Source organism: Neodiprion lecontei, chromosome 1, assembly GCF_021901455.1.
Source record: "Neodiprion lecontei isolate iyNeoLeco1 chromosome 1, iyNeoLeco1.1, whole genome shotgun sequence".
Taxonomy (NCBI): Eukaryota; Metazoa; Arthropoda; class Insecta; order Hymenoptera; family Diprionidae; genus Neodiprion; species Neodiprion lecontei.
Genome location: NC_060260.1, coordinates 21,277,608 through 21,300,010, shown reverse-complemented (window position 1 = coordinate 21,300,010; position 22,403 = coordinate 21,277,608). Strand labels below are relative to the sequence as shown.

At 36.3% G+C, this 22,403-nt stretch overlaps 2 protein-coding genes across 5 annotated transcripts in view; one reads left to right on the top strand and one right to left on the bottom strand.

The window, feature by feature from the left end:
* The window catches only part of LOC107222848 (midasin), a 124,436-nt gene that overhangs the window by 58,570 nt on the left and 43,463 nt on the right, over nt 1-22,403 (bottom strand). The window lies entirely within an intron of this gene.
* The window catches only part of LOC107222849, a 59,397-nt gene that overhangs the window by 16,563 nt on the left and 20,431 nt on the right, over nt 1-22,403 (top strand). For 2 of the 4 annotated variants that reach the window (XR_006902727.1, XM_046730789.1), the window contains 4 exons: nt 8,194-8,395; nt 10,098-10,350; nt 14,171-14,425; nt 17,250-17,366. Coding sequence is in view for 3 of the 4 variants with exons in the window: in XM_046730789.1 (XP_046586745.1) it covers nt 8,194-8,395; nt 10,098-10,350; nt 14,171-14,425; nt 17,250-17,366 (827 nt within the window). In the remaining variant the exon portion in view is untranslated. Of the gene's footprint in view, nt 1-8,193; nt 8,396-8,669; nt 8,879-10,097; nt 10,351-14,170; nt 14,426-17,249; nt 17,367-22,403 lie in introns of those variants that run through there. The other 2 variants (XM_015662370.2, XM_046730795.1) reach the window with 2 other exon arrangements.

Below are 22,403 nucleotides of genomic sequence, written 5' to 3'. Positions count from 1 at the left end.
GAAAGATACACTCGAGGCTTTGAAAACCTCGCGTCGGGAAATTTATTTCGAACGCGAATACTCGTGAGTCTGGAAAAGCTACGGTGAGAGGTAGAGAAAGGTTTGCTCTGGGAGATGGAAAATGTAGGTATTGGGACTCCCTCGCAATACGAGACTATTTTACAGTTTCATATCCTCCAGATTCCAGCAGGCTCAGTACATACCCTGGATATGAAACTCAAAGGCAGGCAGGCGGACAACTACGCAGTGTTTAGATGTACAAGATACAAGGTGCAGGTTTATTTTCGCCAGAGTGAGGAGAATTACAGAAACCCGACGCAATGTTGACATATTAATAATATTTGCTGTATAAATATTTATCGCCAATGGTCGGCTTTAATCGCCTCAGACGGATATCTCAATGAAATCAGACGTTCCATGATTATCAATTAAACTGTCGAGGATAAACGTAAATGACAAGGAAGGTATCCCAGGTCGATCTCTCCGACTTGATATCTTTTGTAATATGTTATAGTACACTAAAACTAAGGCGACAATATTTTTTTTTATCTGCCATTAAACATTTGAAGGGGGTGAAACAAACCTCCAAACTAAGGCATTTCAAGGGGTGATTTAGCAGTTTCACTCATAAGAACATAATGTTTTTCAACCAATCTAACTAGAAAAGTTTTCTGATAACGAGAAATGAAAAACGTAATTTTTTCAATATTTAAAAAAAAAAAAAAAAAAAAAAGAAGAAGAAGCCAATTCACCTCTTGACATACCTTACTTTGAAGATTGATTTCGCCACCTTCAAATATTTATGGTCGGATAAAAAAAATACATGTCGCTTAGTTTTTAGTCTACTGTAACACGTTACAAAAGAAATTAAATCGGCGAGATCGACCTGGGATACCTTCCTTGTGAGCAGTAGGAGGAACTCTCACTTCCACAACTACATCTTGTGAGTAAAACGTAAGGAATAAGATTTTATACGCTACAGAAAGGGCTGTAGAAGTAGCTGTGGGCTAGATAAAGTCAATTAGCTTCTCCCTCCCCTTCCGTATTCGTATCCATCTTCAACTCCGCGAGATTCTAGAGCGATGAGAAGAAAATCGATGATGTAGGAATACCGGGGTTAATATTAAGGTCAATGGAGAATGTTAAAAGATGGGGCGTATATCTAAACACCAAGGTATTGAACCAATCAGCTGCAGGTATATCGAAGATTCGGTAATCCTGGGAGGTAAGATAGTCACACTAATTGTAAGAGAAATATCTAGTAAAAATGAAAATATTTCAACTACAGAATTTAGTAGATATCGCGGTAACAATCTAACCTTGATTGATCAACTATATCTATAATGACTAACTATGTGTACGAAAAAAGCACATATTGTGAATTGTAGAAAAAAGTCAATTCTTCAATGTACAATGCTTAAGTGAACGATACGAATAGTCCTTTACTATATTTGAATAGTGGGATTCCCCATGTCGCTTCTCTCAATGTGATTATCTACTAAATGCATTTACCGAAGTCATGACTTATGTTGATAATACGTAGATTAAGCGATTTTTTTTTTTCAAATTAAAATCTATCAATTCCTGAATTCGAAAAGGCCGTATTTTGCGAGGAAAGTTATAAATTTTCCGAAGCAATATAAAATGAAGAGGAAAATAGGCAGCGTATGATGTGACAAACGACTTATTATAGTTTAGTCAATTAGCCACGGTTTCTTCACGTTAAGCGTAAAAGATAATAATTTGTTTCACAACCCTCAGGTTTTTTTTTCAGAAAAGCCACTATCCTTAACTTTTTTTTACGTACAAAAGGAGCACTGAAATTTATAAACGGAATGATATCAGATATGATTCGATCATTCGAAAAAATCGCAGACTATTCTGACTGAACAAGGAGCGAACAAAGTTTTTAAAACTTTGCAGTTGTCCTTTGTGATATACTATTTACGGATACAATTAGGATCAAATTGGTCGAAGTGAGGTAGAAAACTGTTGCAGAATTTGAGAGAATGACCCGTATACGTGATTGATCCTTTTTTTATACCGCCAAAGTACCGTTTATACAATTGTCATAAATAACACGGATGATTTTTTTTGTAAACGAAATTTCTATAAATCACTAGCGATAGTTTTTCCGTAGGCCTTCAATTCATCAAGTCACATTACAAAGACGTTGTATGCAAAATTTATACAGGTTATAATTAGTAAACTTTTGATTCGTTCAAAAATAATCGATGTTGATGAAAATTCATTTCGGGCGAGCTGTAGAACATTGATTTTCGAATAAAATGATGGATTATGATCAATCATGATCTATATACATCAGGAAATAAGATAAACAATACTGCTTTGCTATTATAGTTTACAGGAATATTAGAACTCTCGCAAGTAGCATCTGCCAAAAACAAAGAGAAAAGCTGAGAAACCAGAGCAAATCGTTTCGCTCGGTCCGTTTAATGCGAATTTGTAAATCTCGAACATCCTTACACGCCGGTTCCCAGTAGAAAAAACGCAGGGTAAGGTGAAAGTAGACACTCATATACGTATATAAGGATGGCGTGTCCAACGGCTTGAGACGAAAGGTTGTCCGATCGAATAGGAATTGATTTGAATATACATTGCCCGTTTTAGATTGGTACAGATAAGTGATTTTTACGTTCATTGACACATGTGGAAAACAACGAGATGAGTTGGCTATATTTTTTAGACAAAGTTTCATGCTTTCAAGAGTGTTGACGGTGATTCATGTACTTGGTGTCTGAACATGCCCGTTTTGGTTATAAGAGATATCGAGTACCTACACTACCGTCAAGTTTTTCACTGCAATACCGCGTCATTTTTGCGGTACCAAATGAGACTAAACGTGTAAACATTCCAAGTGATTTCTGACGATTTTAAAATATGGTGTATAACATAATTTATAAAGATATCTGGAAATGATATACAAAGAAATTCAAACAGGGAGCTGTATGTAAAGCTGGTTGCATAATTTTAGATATTACCATTGCTTTCCATTGCAAACTCCTTTCTTTTTCTTGATATCTTTAAAATTTTGGGAGATTTAACGCTTTTAAGATTACTGATTATGACAATTGTGACTGCGATATGGTAACGCCACAACAGAACTATCATTATTATATATATACCTACTAATAATGACAATGGCTGGGTTTTAATAGTAACAATCATGTTACGACCGGCGTACCACCACACGTCTTCCCCATCTTCTTCATCCACGTATTGCATCTAATTGCTGACTCTTCCATATTCCATACAGTAATGTTACGGTCTATAACCTGTCCTCCTATTTCCATGCAGCCTCACGCCACTCGTTATCGCCCTTATTCCGCTAATTCTCTTCCCCGCTATTCTAGATTCTCGCACCTTTCCTGCACTCGTACTCTTTGTTCCGAGACCACTTCTATGTCTACCCTCACCAAGTACACTTCTAATCAATCTCTCATCAAGAATACTTTTAATCCATTCCCGACAAGTCACCTTCCACTCCAACTTACAATTCCAAATTTCAACAAACCAATTCCTGAACCATTCTCCAATTATCAATTTGAACATTCATAACTAAGATCCACTTCGTCTACACATTTATACTCCTTACCATTCCAATAAACCATGATGAATTCGAATACATCCTTCTCGCGTCAATTCTTACTTCTTCCTCCATTCCCTGACTCAAGAGCAGCGACGAGATCGGACCCAAAGTTACCCGAAACAACATCTCGAGTGGCTACGGAGATGTATTGACAGCCGCTCGTCAATACCTCTCCTCTATCCCGTACAAATGAGATAAATGAAAAAGTATTCTAGGGAGTATTAAGAAAAAAATGTTGTATCATCAAGTTACTGACAAGAAATGCGAACGAACCTCCGGATGTTGAAGAAGCAATATTTGAAAAATGAAATACATGCATGCATTAGTCAACTAATTTTGTTACTCTCGGAGCTAATTTTATGAAATATTATTAAGATAATCGTATCGAAATGATTCGTGCCAGTCACAGTATAGTGCTGTGCTACTATTTAGTTACTAGTTTTTCGGCTTCTATCATCTGAAAATTTAGTATCTGACACGAACGCGGCGCTTCTAGTATCGTTAAATCTGAGAGTAGAGAGATAAGTGAAAACGAGTCGAGGCATAATTTTCCTCAAGAAAAAAGACTCAGAAAAAGAAGAAGCGCACAAACTGCAGTAGCGTCTATGGTCGATTCTCTGGATATTTTCTCGCTGAATGAAATTTATTCAACCTCTCGGTTCGATCCTCGAATATGTGTCAAGATGGCAACGGCCGCGCCTTAGGCGTTGAACTTGTCAAACAAACCATGTCGGTTCATGCTGCAGACGTTGTGGCAAAAGGTCTAAGGTAGAATTCAACTCTCGACCATTAACGAAAGTTCTAGCTCTTTTCACTCCCTTATTATAAATCCTATTCCTCCCATCCAATCACCTGCACATACCTCGCAGAGAACTCAAACAGAATGAAAATATCAATTATTGTTTTGATCATGAGAAAGTTTATCGATCGTGTGTTTCCATATTTGCATCTGTTGGGGTAGGCTTAAGTTATTGAAGGATTTTGACTGCCGTTGGTTTGAATGGAAGTTTTGCATTACTAAATCAACAATTCCATCTTTCACCTTTCTGCGAAGACGACATTGCCTATATATTAAACCACCGATACGGACGTCTATGACATCAAAATCTTACTATTGTTGTGCATCCTATGGCATTCGGTAGATCTCAACCGTTGTTATTTTTTTATTATACGATCATGGAAAAAAATTTGCCGCCCAGGCTAAGAAAAACATATTTCATCCTCGATTTCATCGCACAAGTTGTAGGAATTTTATGAATGTACGCAACGTAAAGAATTATTTGAAATTGATACGAGTACATAGTTTTCGAAAACGCGGTTCAGAACCTTAGTGCGAATGATCAAATATTTTTCGTTGGCTTATTTGTGGCTGAAATTACGGAAGGCTCGAGGCTTCTACGGTTGGGTTTAAAAAGTTGCTGATAAAGATAATAATAATGATGACAAAAATAATAAGAATAATAATGAATAAGGCTTTACAGAATCCCGCTACTGCCGGGCTCGCGGCAGCCGCCAGATGAATATACGTATGTTTGTCTACCTACTCTCATCCCCTGCCGCTTTCTACCTTCAAATCCAATTAACGGGTTTTCCACAGAACATTGGCGCGATCCACACCCCTGAAAAGTTATTCAAGATTTTCTCACTTTCACATCTTTCGTTATATCCAGTTTTATGCGACTGTAATGATTTGCGACCCTCTCAACATTGGTAGTTCCCAAACAAAAATTTCGGTTATTTGCAATAGCAACATAGTAATTCACTTCCATATTAGCAGAAAATATGATTTTTAAAGGGACAATATCCAAAAAATCGTTCGAAATAAAACAGAAAATACCATATTTTGATCTGGACTGTAAACCATCTTCTAATATGACATTTTCAACTGAAAAGCTTATTGTCAAATGAAAATCTCTTACAATGCTGGTTTGACAGATTTGTGTCAAATTTTTGTCAATTTGCAAGAATTTAGAGATCCAAGCTCACCTCTAATTGTAAAATTACAATTTGGAACTTGATTGAATATTGAATTTCAAACAATTCCAAATTCCACAGTCGAAATGCATAATTGCCTGCTGGTAATTTTACCGTACAAAAAAATCTTATTTATAAATCATGAATTTTGGTTTACTATACGGGTTTTTTATTGTTTATCATACGGACAGTTTTGTATTTTGCCTAGCCTTGTTTCCATAGTTTTTGCCGCTTAGCCGTGTTCACTGCGGGACCCGGAGACGTTTATTTTGAAATATTTTAATCGCGAAGTGAATAAGTGTTTACGTCTACCTATATCGAGTGACTGTGCACAGCACGACGCTTAGCATTTCGTATTAGGATGTTAAATAAGACGGATGGTTCTGACGAGAACTTCTTTAGAGTCGAACTGACAAGAGAATGAGGGAGCTACTGATCCAAGAAACCAATAAAAAAACGGCATGCCTTCTACAATGCTAATCAAAATTAGATTTATGTTGGATTCATACTACTTAAGAGATCATCCTAATGTAACTAGTCGAAAAATAGCTGACTTTCGCTGATTTTCGTTGGTTTTTTTCATAGTCATGTCAAATCAAAGCATTCGTGAAGAACAGAGTAATTTTTTTTTTACATTTTATAACGGTTTGCTCGAAACGTGGTTTCTCAGAACGGTGGACACTCAGAGCAAGAGTTTCATAGCTATCTGTCTCAAAGCACATTTTTCACGCCATTCTTTATCTTGCTAGGGAAGGTTCTTTTGTCTTTAAAACCCTCATACGTTTTTAACGAAAAACTGTCAAAAAAATTGGCTGAATTCGATACTTTTTTTTTAAACGACGGTCATTTTATCTATTTTCATTTTTGAAAAAAACCTCCATAGCAAAATAGCAGCTTTAATACCGATTAATAATCTTCTTCAAATTTTGTTTCAAATAATTTTTACGGCCACCACCAGGTCCACCGCGGAGACTGCTTTTTTTCGAAGTCGTTATCAACCTTGTAAAACAAATTTAAGAAAAATAAAAATAAACGTTCAAAAATTTCTTTACCGTTCTTCGTGAGTACTTTGATTTGACATTAAAAAACGAGATTGGTTAGCATATTTAAAACATCGAGAAAAAAATTGCAAAAATTATCTATTTTTCGATCCGTTACACTAGGATGATCCCGTAAGACATTGAAATAAGTTAGGTCATACATTTTGATTTCGTAGTAAGAAGATCGCGTCTTCCTCGATCGTCATGTAACCAACACCTAAGCGCTGAGGAAACTCATAAGTTGTAAGTCTGGTGTATTTTAGATTGCATTGTACAATTCATCAACCTGTATATTTCTCTTTAACCTAAATTAATCTCCGTTCCAAAAATTGTAATTTCCGCAAAAATGTAAAGTATTGTAACAGTGCTATACATGTGCAACACTTCGAATAATCGTAATCGCACTTACCACGTGACACTATCATATTAATAACATTTAGTCTTGGTTATGAAGTACATTTCGATATGCAGACAGAGTCGTGTAATCATTTTTGCCTATATGATGGGATGTGTCACCAGTAGGACTTGTTATTAGAATTCGTACACAGCGGTCTGGCATATATGTAATTAATCGTTAAATTAATTAATATTTTGGACGACGGACGTGTCGCTAAGATGGAAATAATGATTTATACAGTTGAATACTATCAACTTATTACATTTTTCGGTAATAATTTTATACTATCGTATCAAATATTTGCCGAATATTTTTGTTTTAATAAATCGAAGCCCGGAGATGGCTGGCTGGGCAGAGCCGAGTCGTTGATTGCTTTCTCTCAAACATCATCTCCTTCATTGACTTTCCCTGACGAAAATTTAATAATAACTGTTCTTATTGGGTCCCTAAATTCGAAATTCCAATTCGTATAATCTATTAGCCAATACTCTCTGTTGCGATATTCTTAGAAAAACTTGGGTTACTTAGCATCTGAGAACATCTTTTAATTAATCCATTCAACAAGTTACGCTATAAGTAACAATTTGCAAAATCTACAAGATTATTACGATTAGTGAAACGTATTACGATTCTAAGAGTCCGAGCCGTTTTGAATGGTCGCTTGCACGCAATTCTCGTAACATCACTATTCAGTATACTTAATCTAACTTTACGCTAGTTTTCCAACTTACGCAATCCATATTCTGACACGTTATCATACTAGTGTACTGAATAATGACGTCTCGAGAATAGCGTGTATTGAAAACGCGTTTAAACTAGCATGACTTGATAGGTACTGTCAATAATTTTGATTAATAAAGTCTACATGCAAAACGTTGTTTCGGTGCCGTATCGATTTGAAATATAATATAAGAAAAAAAATTACAATTTTTCTGCCCAACCTTTAATTAAGTACACACTGCCTTCTCGGAGCATTTCCTGTTCCCGTATACGTTATTTCGAAAAATTGGTTGTGATTCATAATTCTTTGGAACAGATTGGTGTTTAGAACTGCAAAACTCCTTGTTGAGGCTGAATAGTAATCGATTTTGTTCGGGAGTGATATGTAAAATTGTTCCCTCTCATTTTCAAAGGTAGAACGAATTACCACGAAAACTTGTACTGGATTTCAGGGTCAGCTGCTGCTATGATTGGGGCAAACTTGAGGTTTGGCATCGGGGCTCCATATAACGTAACCTCAAATGCCACGAAAGTATTTCAGTGCCATCCTGGAGGCATAACTGAAGCTACAGTTATATTTAGTCTTGGGGCCCTCGGAATGGGCGCCAATGTCATTCTGATGGCTTTAATATTAGCCAAACGTCATCTCCGAAGGTAGTATAAGTACCAGTTATCAATCCTACAATAACAGAGAGATGCTAACACGCCAGCGTTACACGTGTCTTTCGGTTTTTCCTCGCATACGCGTTTATCGGTTCGATCAAGTCCCAACAATAAATAGGTCAGGCTGTTGAATACGTAAAAAGTCTAGTGATATTCATTTTCTTAATCTAGTATTGCATTGTTCGTCGAGAGCTTGGTAACGCTAACGTGAATACATCTTCACCCGGAATCGACTATAAACTTAATAATACTTTATTATTTCTAGGCAGGATAGATAAAAAAAAAAAAAAAAAAGAATTTTAAAGTAACAGTTATTTTCCAACGGAATGCATAGAAAAAGTCTTGCGAGAGGAAAGGAGAAAATTTCAACGTAGCCTATTTAAATAGAAAATCAGAAAACAAAAAGAATTATACATATGCAAAAATATACGACAAAAATCAATATAAAAACGAATATCATAAAATACATGAATAGTTAAGTCAAGAAACCTATACTCCTATTTGTCGTAAAATTGGAACCATAAAACTGACATGCCTAAAACAGACATATGTAAACCACAAAACTATAAATAAATTTTCTTTCTACTTTTTCGTTTTTCCTTCATTTTGACAATTACAGCATGGTCAATCCCCTGGCTTTGTAGAATTTATTGAGTTCAGCAATGACACCATACGAAACATATTATTATGGTTTTGAACTTTAACGGTAAAATACTTCGAATAAAAAAAAAAAAAAAAAAATGTTGTACGATGAATAACAAATTTTTTGATCACTTAATTGTTAGTTCATAAATTAATGTGAATTTACTAAACATAATTATCACTGAATCCAGCAACAAGGTTATAGACGCGCTGCAAATTTTTGGCGGTCCACTTTTCTTCCCCTTCGCATTTGCAAGTCATGAAAAGCCAAGTAGATAAAATATGACATTAAGAGTTAAAAGTTCAAAATCGTGATGAACAGGTATACATACAAATGACAGAATGTCGGCTTTTTTGGTAATTTCTACACGTTATTATGTCTCTAAACCCTGTTTTGTAAAGCCTTGTTGAAGTCAGTTGACGCAAGAATTAGCTCATATCCCAATAAAACTTTATACGTAGTATGTACCCATTACATACAGTAATAAATATGTATTATAATAGATATATGCGTATATACATATGTATCATGTCTTTGTATCTCTGTAGTTTCTCATTATTGATACGTATAATTATATTACACGCCATAAATGAAGCATCAGTTGAAAGCTAGAGCCTTTTATTACATCATTACTATACATGGTATACTATTACGCAAGACAGAAGTATCGTAGAATTTCCTTTCAAGAAAAATATGTAACAATTTTATCTCCTGACTTCTTGCCTATCCCCTCGTATTAAATCATTTATAAACCTGCACTGTAGTGTATTAGGTGGTTCGATTTATTACATTTCTCGAAAATTTAAGAGTACCTCGAAACATCAATAAGATTTTCCCAATACTTCATTGTACTCCTGTTATATCACTTTTTGAAAAATGAGTTGCCGGAAGAGATATGCAATACCAGAAATAGTAATACCGGAAAAACGTACTGGGGAAGTCTTCTTTGACGGGTGCGACTGTTTCTTCAGATATTACAGTAGAGTTTGGGGAATGGGCAACTCCAGTAGCCGAGACAAGCAATATTGTAACAATATATTTGAGTTGCAGATGGTCCCAAGGGCTACTATTTCATCAGGCAATGGTGGACTGCGCAAGGGCAGCCATTTTATTGCCTCTTGGGTTGAGCATACTGAATTGCCAGCCCGTTAACAAGTGTTCGCTTGTCGAGACCGCATTTCTATTACTGGTCACTGTCTCAACGGTGAATATGCTTACCACCGTCTTAAACGATAGTCCCGTATTTCCAGAAAGTGAGGAAGAAGCCGATCTCACCGCTCCCCTCCTCATGGACTCGCCTCAGGTGAAATGCATGAATTTTAACCAGTAAGTAATGCACGTAGTGAAACCGCTAGGTATAGGGTGGATTTCTCATCTCGTGATATCCAATATCAACTGTATGTAGGACCATTGATCGCTCTGTTATTGTCCGTTAATGCAACTATACAACAAAACGTCACAGGCCTAGAGACACGTGCCATGTTTATATAAATGTATTTTGTCATGTTGAAATACTCATTCCATTTGCGCGAAATTCATTCTAACAAAGCGAAGATGACGATATGTACGTATTCGGTATTCAAAACGTAAGCTTCAAGAATTTATATTTTTTTCTATTTCTCTGTTTTTACCGTTAACGATCATTTGTAGTGTGAAAATAGACAACTGTGCCTGTTACGGGGACTCTATCGGACACTTTTTTTCGTAGTGAACAACACGAACGCTGCGCCATTTCAGCTTGAAATTTTGCTCACCATGAACATAACTAGTGTAATTCGAGTGACAAGTGGCAAATATTCTTCATATCACACGTTCTACGTCATATTTCGTCCGATAAAAGTCCTTTTAAAGTTGCTATGGATATTCTCTGCATTACTTCAGCCATGTTATAAGTAAAACGGTGTACATTAACGAAATAATGCAGGAAATAATGCAAGGAATGCCTACCATTGACTGTCACGTCATCGTAATGAGCGCAGCTTTATTGGTTTCTATAGAAAAGCTGCGGAGTTTTTTCACCGCCGTGAAAAAAGTCACAAGTGAGCGCCAACTCTCTTTTTCCCATAGCCCCAGTAATATATACAACCAAGACCCGTAATTCGGTGAAAAACCTAAATTTCACGACTGCCAACACTATAACCGTTATTTATTTACTTTTATGTTTTCGAGGTGTTATAAAATAAACTGCCTCACGTTGGAATACTTTATTCCACGTGCATCCGCTGTCGGGGTCGGAACTTACATGGAAACATTCGACTACGTTTGACCGTTGCTATCAGACTAAAAGCGTATCCTTCTCCCTAAAAGCTACAAGTTTTAAGTGCGATTGAAATTACCGCGGTTAACGCGACGTGTAAATATTTGCTCGCTTACCTGGCCACCGCGAATTTCCTTTTTACTTAATAAAACACGCGAAAATATCCAGAATTTAAAATTCCTTAAATTTGAAATTTTACGAGCGGCGGTAGTCAAACATTGCATATTGAATACATTGCAAATCTAACGGACTATGAAATTCTAAGATGCATAATTATAAATCAGCAAAATAAAAAACGGGACTCTCAAAAATTGTAATGCAAATCATCATATTTTTCACATACGATACCCATTTTTTCGTAATTTTTTTTTATCCCGATAATGATACGAAAACAACTCACGTTTCATCCTCAATTAGGTTGAAATGATAAACTTCGATGTGGCATTCAAACTTCGTGAACTTTTTAATCTTAGTACACACTTCAAGAGGTAAAAATTTTAGACATATCGATTTTTTGACGTCCCGTTCATTTGTCGATAATTGGTGGACTGGCCCATGTGCTTATATTTTCGGATGTCGAAATAAGTGAATACTATTAAAAAAAAAAAATCATCTAACATCGATTGTAAGCATCCGTTATGATAGTATGAATTTGTAACAGCTCAACTAGCAATCAGGCGGCAAAACTTGCGTGTGACCGATTTCGGTCGGATTTATTAATCCTTTATTAGACGCGTCAACTTTCGTTTGGGGTATCCGGAGACCCCAGTTGGTTAATGCAATATTTTCAACTGCAATATCAATAAAAGGTTTTGTACTGAAAATTGTGGTTGTCTATGCGTCTGGCAATAACGATTTACGGATTCAAGATTTCAAATTTATCGCTTATCATAAGTAGACAATATTTCATCTCAGAAGTCGCAAAACCTGAAAATTTGACCACTATGAAAAATAACGCAAAAAAAAAAAATATTATGTCTTTGTATAAAAATGGTTCTTTTTAAGCATAGTTGCTGAGACGAAGATATAAACAAAGAAAATAATCCATGGCGCAAAATATTTACAAAAAATGAGTACAGTTTTTATTGACTTAGAAAAAGAACCTCTTTCGACCAATGAAAAAGTACAAGTAATGAGAAAAAAAAAAAACTAAATAAATATTTATAAATTCTCAGCATTATGTCATTAATATGATCTTCAAATTTCGTTAAAATTTCAGTTGACCCAAACAAAAAAATGTCTTAACGTTTAGTTCTGTACCACAGATAATATTCGTTCCCGTTATACAGCACGAACAGTAACGCTGGTACACGCGTGGGGTCCGTAGAGGCCCCGACTACGTTTAATGATTTATGGCTGCGAAATGAATGACGAAACAGCGCGCCGACGCTAGCAATGGCTTAATTGGAAGGTTCCTGGGAGGTCCACCTATGGCAGCGCTGGAAATTTTCTTTGTAGCAACTGAGAAAAAAATGAAAGGCCTGGGGTCTCTACGCCCCCACGCGCCCAATGACGGGTCAATCACGGGTTTAATATACTGGTTTTGGACCACTCAAAAGTTTCCCGTAAAAAAGGGTTGAGGCCGCTACACCTTCGGTTTCCAAAGAATCGAAGTCAACGCACCTACCTACGAGAGTCAATGTCCGAACTCGAGTCTCTAATACCGATGCCCTTTTGTTTCAAGAATAATTACACTGGTCTGCAAAATAAAACTTTTTTTCTCCTTCTCAAGAGCATGTGTAATTATAATAGATTTGATGCTCTTGAATCGAAATGTAATAATAAGAGATATGTACCGCGTATGTTTTCATGCAATGTTTTTTTTTTTTTTTTTATTATTAAAACGTTAATTTTGCTAGAAAATTATAATGAAACACTAATAATAGCAACAACATTTATAAAAATAAGTTATAAAGTTAAAACGTATAAAGATTGAATTCGTCTGAAAATTTATCTACTGGTATCGTTCCAGTTATTTTGCAGTTTTCTTTTTCTTCGTATTGCGGGACATGAATTCACAACGAGATCTGTACAGGGGCACGCATTGATGTGAAAACAACGTTAGGCGACAACTTTCTTTCTTTTTCATTCAGTTCGACCTGGTTTTGTATGTACAGATACTATTTAAATAGATTAAAGTAACGTAAAAGTAAGTAGTTAAACCCAAAAACAAAACACAAGAAACTCTGAATTTTAAAACATCATATCATGTAATATATACGTGACAGCAAAAAATGGAAAGCAGACGTAGATTCAGCACATTAAAGCCTTTATATGTACAATAATTTTTTTTTTTTTTTTTTTTTTTTTTTTTTTGTAGAGCGATTTTGTTGTAGAACCGTGTTATTCGTCAAGGGCATGTGGGGATCAAGAATTTATCAAGAATGCATGTTAGAGAAACTTTATATAATTTCATTTCGTACCACAGAGTAATGACTCAATTCTTGTACGTGAGTCACTTTTGTGACCCTCACCCAGTATGTTGAACCCTTGACTGCCTTCCCCTTGTAATTAAGCTGGAAAAAACTATTTCGGAAAAATTAAGGCCTGCTTAATCAAAGAAATAAAGCATTCCCAATTCTCTTTTTGGTTTGAGTTTTTCTATGAATTTTTCTAGCGATCCTCGCAAGATAGTTCTAGTACCTACGTTTACTCCCAGTTCAAAAAAATCTCCAAGTTCCGAAATGAAAGAGAAATATTCCAAGCAATTGCGTCAACAGCTTTCAATTTCTCGAAGCAAACTTTCTTGTAAAGTAGAGGAACCATAGAAAAACCTAATCAAAATCGATACCATGGATAGACATTGAGAAAACTAGGTAAGGCACAAAAATGATGCGAGATAATCTTTATTCCTCTTTTTCAACAGTGTGTATTATTTGGAACGTTCATGATATGGTTTGCCAGCATAACGATTAATCTCGGACCAACGTTTCTAAGCGGAGCCCTAGCCGCAAACACTGAGACCGGACACAACGCCCCAAGCTGTCCCCTGGTTCACGGCCCATTCCGTCATTACATACTAAACGTTTTATGGATCGTGATAAATGTTATCTGTGTGCTGCTCACTCTATTTCATTTACGGAAATTGCACCGAGATTTGACCAAAGCAAACGTGGAAGCGGTATGTTTCTCATATCGGACCTTACACGTCAAATCATACAAAGAATAAGCCTGTCTTTTTGACCTATACGGAGTTATTAAGTCCCATAACTTGAAAATTACCCAGGTTATGAATTTTCAAAGACTCTCGCAATCGGAGTATTTTTATATTATTATAATTCGTGAGAAAGGGATGGATAAATTCAATGTCGAATGACTAATTTTGAATTGTCTCACGTAGGTGCACGTGCACATTTTTTTCCTCGAAATTTCATTACAAAGTACGTTGAAAGCGCGTTAAAGGATCATCCTAGTGTAACGGGTCGAAAAATGACTGTTTTTTGCGATTTTTTTTCCAATGGCTAATATGAACCAATCAGTCCGATTTTTGAACGTCAAATCAAAGCACTCGTGAAGAACAGAAAATAAATTTTTTAACTTTTATTTTTATATTTTTTACATTTTTTTTACGTTCTTCACGAAACGTGGTTTTTCAAAACGGTGGACACCCTCAAAGGAACATTTTTCAAGCTATCTATCTCACATTTGAAAACAACATTCTTCACGTCATTCTTTATATTGCTATGGAAGCTTTTTTTCTGAAATTTTAATATTTTTTTAACTAAAAAACTGTTAAAAAAATAGGTTAAATTCGATACTTTTTTCAAACCGACGCCATTTGGTTAATTTTGATTTAAAAAAAAAAAAAAAAACCTCCATGCAAGATAGCGGCTGTCATACTGATTAATAATCTTTACAAAATTTGTTTCAGATAATATTTACAGTCACCACTGTAGCCACTGTAGAGTCTTTTTTTTCGAAGTCATTTTCAACCTTATATTTTAAATTGATTATTGTATTTTAACCATCGAAAAAACATCACGAAAATCAGCTTTTTTTCGACCGATTACACTAACAAGGAACACAAGGAAGTGTCCGCCTCCGATTTTGTTGAAACTTGGTAGGAATGTTAAGTACGCTAAAATAAGAGATACGCATTTTTTTTTATATCGGCTGAAATTAATTTTAAGAGGGTGATCTACCCCCCTGAAATGCTATTTTTGACAATTCTTAATATATTGCATAATAGGGCCTAATGTACAGATTGCAGGAAAACTTTATTTCTAGGAATTTTTGACGTTGCTCTTTCTAAATCTGAAGTTCAAATTTGAAAGTTCAAAATGGCGGAGCCAACATGGCCGGCGTCAATAACGAAAAATCGATCGATGTACAGATTGCAGGGAAACTTGATTTCTAGGGGTTTCTGACGTTGCACTTTCCAAATCTGAAGTCCAAATTTGAAAGTTCAAAATGGCGTATCCAACATCAGAAGATACATGAGATACTCCTGCTATCGTGTCATTCCGTCATTGAACCAGAAATGGATGGGTTCTGAAGTACTGCAGAAACAAATATGGATACCAATTTTCGTAGAGATATTGTGATGTTTTTCTACCGCCGTTTCGAATTCGTCGCTTCGAATTTCGAATTTTCGTGGTCAGATCCATGATCAGCGACCTCGAAAACAGGTTCCACCGACTTTCGGTGAAAATCGATCGATTTTTCGTTATTGACGTCAGCCATGTAGGATCCGCCATTTTGAACTTTCAAATTTGGAGTTCAAATTTGGAAACAGCAACGTCAGAAACTCCTAAAAATCAAGTTTCCCTGCAATCTGTACATTAGGTTCTATTACGTAATATATTAGGAATTGTGAAAAATAGCATTTCAGGGGGGTAGTTCACCCGCTTAAAATTAATTTCAGCGGATGTAAAAAAATACGCATCTCTTATTTTAGCGTACTTAATATTCCTATCAAGTTTCATCAAAATCAGAGGCGGACACTTCGCGGATGTTCCTTGTAAGATGATCCTTTAAAATAAACCCATAACCAAGTCTCGAAGTTGATCGATTGAAAATATACCGCAGTTGATGCCTTGCGTGGAAGCAGGTTTCGTCAAAAACTCCAAGAACTTGAAATAATTAATAGCTGAGGTCATTTTCGAGTCAACAAACTATAACTTTGACAATTTTTTCGACTAGATTTTCGAAAACTTATAAGAAAGTACGAAAATGTGAAACAATATAAGCCAATTTCAAGTACTTTTCGTGCGATTCGGCGTGGATTGTCCCATATTTCTAAAATCTCCAAAAGGTTATCTCTAACAAACAATTGCAAGGTTCAGCCATCGATATCCCATGTTATTTTGCATTGTATAAAGCGCAAGAAATAAGAGCAAAGGAGACATAACTCAAGCTTGCGTCCCAGCAAAAAGTGGGCACGTTTTCGGCGCAGAGTTAATAGTACCGATTTCCTCCATTCTCCGCGTACGTGTTTTACGGTCGTTGAAAATATGCAAATGTTGTAAACAAACAACTGCTAGCCGGTCGGTAATCATAATAGTTGAACGATCGAACATCGACGGCGCTCAGTGCGGCGAAATGTTGTACTAAGGAACCGTGCGTCAAAATCCGGCCCGACTTTTTGCCGGAGTTACGTCCCCTTCCCTCTTACTTCCTGATAAAACGATAGGTTTTATTTCTCTTTTGTTTTACTGGGCAAATGTATAAGAATTATAACAAATGCGAGCAAACCAATCTAGTTGGCTACCACTTTATTTAAATCACTGCACTGAAACTTGACCATATTTGGGTTAGTTTATCACTTTATTGTACCAAATACAACCTTGACATGTCGTAAAATTGCTTTCTTATATTATTATCTGCGCGGATTGCTATTTTCTTCAGTAAAATTATCGACGTATACGTAATCTTCGTAATCTGAACCTCGTGACGACTACTTTGTTCCCACTGTTTAACTGACATAAATTGCTATCCATTTTCAGGTTCGCGTGGCTGGATTAGTTACAACGTTAGTTAGCGTTACTGGAGGGCACGGTGGATCGAACGGACTGATCGATAGTAATGATAGAAGAAACTCGCGAAATGGAACAACACCCAAAGTTAGTAGACGTAGTCACTGGGAAAAAAGGGGGATAAAACGGAAACAAAGCCATAAAGGAATTACATTATCATTAATTTACCTATGTGTGGACATAACTCTTCTTTATGAATCGCGCCACACACAATATTTGAATACAGTGTTACAATTTTCATGCTGTAGATTAAAGAATAGTAGTGGGCATACGGCTAAATAGAACTTCTCAACAAAAGGCCAGTTTTTTATCGTGACAATTCTTCAAAGTGGAAAACATGAGTAATTTGAGATAGCTCGTTCGATTAACAAAAGTTTATCATAAATACACAACACACATACTTATACAATATTTATCACTTCGAAAATATTTATATCCCGAGGGAGATGACGATTATTAAGAATTAAGTTAGATAACGACGAAATCTCTTGTTCGCAAGATTTAAAATGTCATTCGATTCTCAGAGAATTATAAATATATAAAATGATGTAGGTACTGAATTGTATTGGGCGTCTCTTCCTCTAAACTAACTCGTAGTGCCGCTATTTTATACCGATGTCACCTCATAATTTAGCGCTTTTAATTGAATCAAAAACATTTTTGAGTTGCTTACGGCACGGGGAATACCACTCGCGATTCTCCTTTGTGTCGACAAACGGAGGGCTGTTCACTCTCGAATTTATTCGATAATATCGGATAATATTTAAGGATTTGTGAAGATTGGTGATAATTTTGAGTAACTCGAATATTCCGAGGAAATGATTATACTGATTCTGATATACTCGAGAAGATTCGAATGGACTAGCGCCGACTCTTTATAAGATTTGTGCGGACTTGCCAAGATTCATGCAGACTCGCGTGGATTTTCCATAATAAATTCGTATAGACTCGCGCGGACTTGCGTAGATTTGAGTAGACGGAAAGCTTCGGAACATTTAAAAATAATTTTATGGCGATTTTACCACAAGTTTATTTTACGCATTATTGTTAGTTGTTTTTTACGATATTTGTTCTCACAATTTCCGTTGATTACTTTGTTTTATTATTTCAAAAATTGTTGTAATCATAAATAAATAAAAATTTATTGTGAATTCTACTTATTTGCAAGGAAGTTAATTCACTCACGCTAAATTTTTCCAATTTTTAATTATTAATTATCTAATTATCAATTATTAGAAATTGGAAAAATTAGAAATTGGAAAAAATTATAATTTTTAATTAGTAGCATTTATATTTAAATTTTCACAATTTTTCAAAGAGATTCGCGATCTCTATTTTAATAAACATTTTATTGAAATATTATTGAAAGCTAATATTCATGATCTATGATTTTTCTATAATTACCTTGACTTATAGTAGAAGCCGGTAGACACAAAACCAAAGATGTTACTCGTTCAACAACTGATAATCGCGCTTGTGTGAATGCACACGTACACTCGGGAACAATGAATCGCAGACGGCTAATTTTTTTACACTAGACAGTTATGTTGGCAACGCAGAGAAACCTACAGCGCCATAGTCGGCCGAGCGCGAAACAAACGCGATCTGAATAAACATACCATAACCCATGACTGTCGGATCTAACTTTAGAATTGACGTGTCAATCCAAAAAGTCATTATCCCCGCGGTATTCTAAGGTTAGATTCGACGGTCATGGGTTATGTTACGTTTATTGAGATTGAGTTAGATTCGCGCTCAGCTGAGTATGGCGCTGTAGGTTTCTCTGCGTTGCCAATATAACTGTCTAATGTAAAAAATTAGCCATCTCAGATTCATTGTCCCCAAGTGTACATGCGTAATACATATAGCTGCCGATTCACCAGTCCGCGTTTGTTGACCTGTGATTTTTCGGGATTCATGCGACTTATCAAGACTTGTCGAGACTCGAATACGGACTCGAGTCGACTCGAGTCCCGACTTGATCATTTCTTGACAATATTCCGCGGTATTCCGATATCACCAGTCCCCGCATCTTAGTCGAAACGAACATGACGAGATTCGTAGACTCTCGCAGATTTTCGTAGATTATTCGAGATTGTGGAGAAAATTTCAAAATTTGCGTGACTCGCAATAGATTCGAGTAACTTAAAAATTCTTCAAATACGGGTGAACAGCCCCTCGTCGACAAGCAACATCCAAACTTAAAACGAAGCGTATAAAATACCGAAGAAACCAAGTTTTATCATTGTCACAGAGTAACGAGAAAAGCCCTCGCCACATTACGAAGCGTATGAGACGTCTGAGAAGAAATTAAGAGACAGGAATCGAAGATACAGAGAAAGCCAACGAATTAAGTTGTGGACACACATAACCTCACTTTCTTAGGTTTTGGAGCGGAACGAAAAATTTGATTCTATCGCCATTCTATACCATGGAGCTATGTCTCAGGCTAATTAGTATCAACCTTGAGATATCAAGCGTTACAGAAATCGTAGGTTGTCACAGAAGGGGTCCCACCCTTCGTGGAGTTTCATCTCTGGCATACAAGACGAAACAGAGTCCGAGAGGTCTAACCTCTTTTTACTAAAAAACAAAACAAAAATAAAGCAAGGTTGAATAAAGATCTATCTTCTTTCTACAAAAAACGTAATTAGATTTACTTTTACAGAATACTAAATCCAACATGACACTTCACCTGTACCAGTGCGCACCGAGCGGTCAGAAGAGGTTGACAAAAGGAAAGGAAAACCAAAAACCAAAAAAGTAGAGTTCAACGCAAGTTAATCTTGGAACGACAGAAGGTGCTCCATCACTTGCTCAGAGCGATGTGCCCAATGCTATTAGGCTTGTGTCAAGCGAAACCTTCGTAAAGCCGCGAGCCCCTAATGGATAAGCTGCAACAGGGCTCTAGGTACCAGCTGAGAACCCAGTTGAAGAAAATCAAATAACCTCTTCCAGCAGCAAAAACTATTGCTTCAGAGATCCAAAAAAACTTAACGATTCATGGGGTGGAACACATGAAAAGGAATTCCGAAAGAGGAAAGACACGGTTCATGAAAAGTAGTCCTGTCCGATAAACCTATCAATAGCAGAATTATCTAAACCCAGCCCAAATATGAAAGTTAATCTTATACAGGCAATTACTAAACGAGACAAGCAAATCATGACCAAACTGGAACATATGTCATTTTGCATTGTGGCCCTGAGCAAAGCGATTGCGCTGATTCTAAGTCAATCTCCCATTACTCGAACATTTCAGCGCTGTAGAATTCGTGAGATTTCTAGAATCATGTTGGCCATTCCTAAGATACAGCTCAGTTTACACGAAGGATTTTGAAAAGAACAAAATATCTAGTACTTAGAAATAACAACGGTGACTTTAAACTACAATGAACCTGGGCTTACACTTACAGGAGGACTTTAAATGGTGCCAGGATAATATCATATCAGCAAGTAATCCAATTCCGAACCATCATTTTAAAACAATCAACTTTTCAGATGCCTCAAAATCAGGCTATTGCGAAGGCTGAGAAACGCGTAGATACTGGAAAGAAAAAGAAAAAGATGCACGTATAATTTACTTGGAATTAACAGCTGCTCTCTTTAGCCTGAAACATTTTGCGGATAAATATTAAGAATAAGACATGCTACTAAGAATCGACAACACAACCGCGATGTGATGTAACAATCGAGTGACTGGTATCCAGATGAACAGCCTAAGCAATCTGGCAAAGAAAATCTAGATGTGGTGCGAGAGACAAAGGACTTGGATTTTCGTCTCTCACATGGCATCCACCAAAACCACAAGCGCGGGTTTTGATTGCAGAAAATTCGAACTACAAATCGAATTCCAATCAGCAGACATGGCATTCATATGAATAATTTACGAATTTGATTCTCCAGAAACATATTTATGTAGTACTAGGACGAACTTGAAATGTAAAAAATTTGTTTTTTGATTAAAAAAATACAGAAAGTGTCACGGCAGATACATTCACTATCAGCTAGGGAACGTATACTTCTTTTATACAGATTTCCACCATTTCCCGTTATTCTGAGTTTGAAGAAAAATTCGGTGTGGGAAGGCAACTGGCAAAGTACAGTCAGGTCTCCCATTAGTGCCGTTTTTCCAGATTTATGTGTGAACCCTTTTCTCCACTTCTCAGAAAATTATTGCAAGCTATGATTTCTTATACCGTTCTCTTGATAGTGCTGTTAACTAAAAGTTCTTGTCATCCATATACATATAGTTCGGAGTACGATATTATATTCAACACGAAGCGACAAAAAATCCGCCTGAGCGCGAAAGTCGAAGGTGGGGGGACGCCAATTTGCCAAAAAACTCTTCCCCTTTCATCCCTACCTGGCACCAATGGGAATCCCGGCTGTAGTAGCTTCACATTGGTCAACAAGACCTTGGTTTACACTGTACAAATCACTGTGTACATCAAAATCTATCATTTTTAAACCTAATATTGCCCAGATATGCTCTGTAAACAGGGAACCGCACAATCTATTGAAACAACATTGCCTGGTGGCCGGGAAGTGAAGGGCACACGAGCGGAAAAGAATTCATAGAAAACCATAGACGTCATGATATCATCTCTAACCGAATCACAAACGAAACAATACAATACTACGTTGAAACGCTGGCAGAACTACTGCACACCAAGGACGATTGACCTATTATGTATTTCGATCATGGATACGTTTAACTTCCTCACTGAACAATTTGACAGCGGATCATCAGCTTATGGATTCCTAAATTGCACGGAATCAGCAACATCCTCAATGCATGGAGATAGATCAAGATGCTAGAATTGAAAGATTCTTTAAAGGTTAGGACAACTAAAACCTTCATAACTAATAATGACTGGGCATTCGACCCAAAAATTGTGTTAAATCTCTTATACCGTTGGTCGCTCACTGGAGAATGTGGTCTAGAATAATCGTTCCTAGGACTTATCATACTACTAACGCTAATAATCGGCCGAAAACTGCAAACTCTTTCGTGAAAAATATAAGAAATATAAGAAAGCTAGGTATACTCATATTGAAATTGAGATACCGAATAAGATTGAAATCTGGGGCCCTATAAAAACTCAACATACCTTGATTCTAACC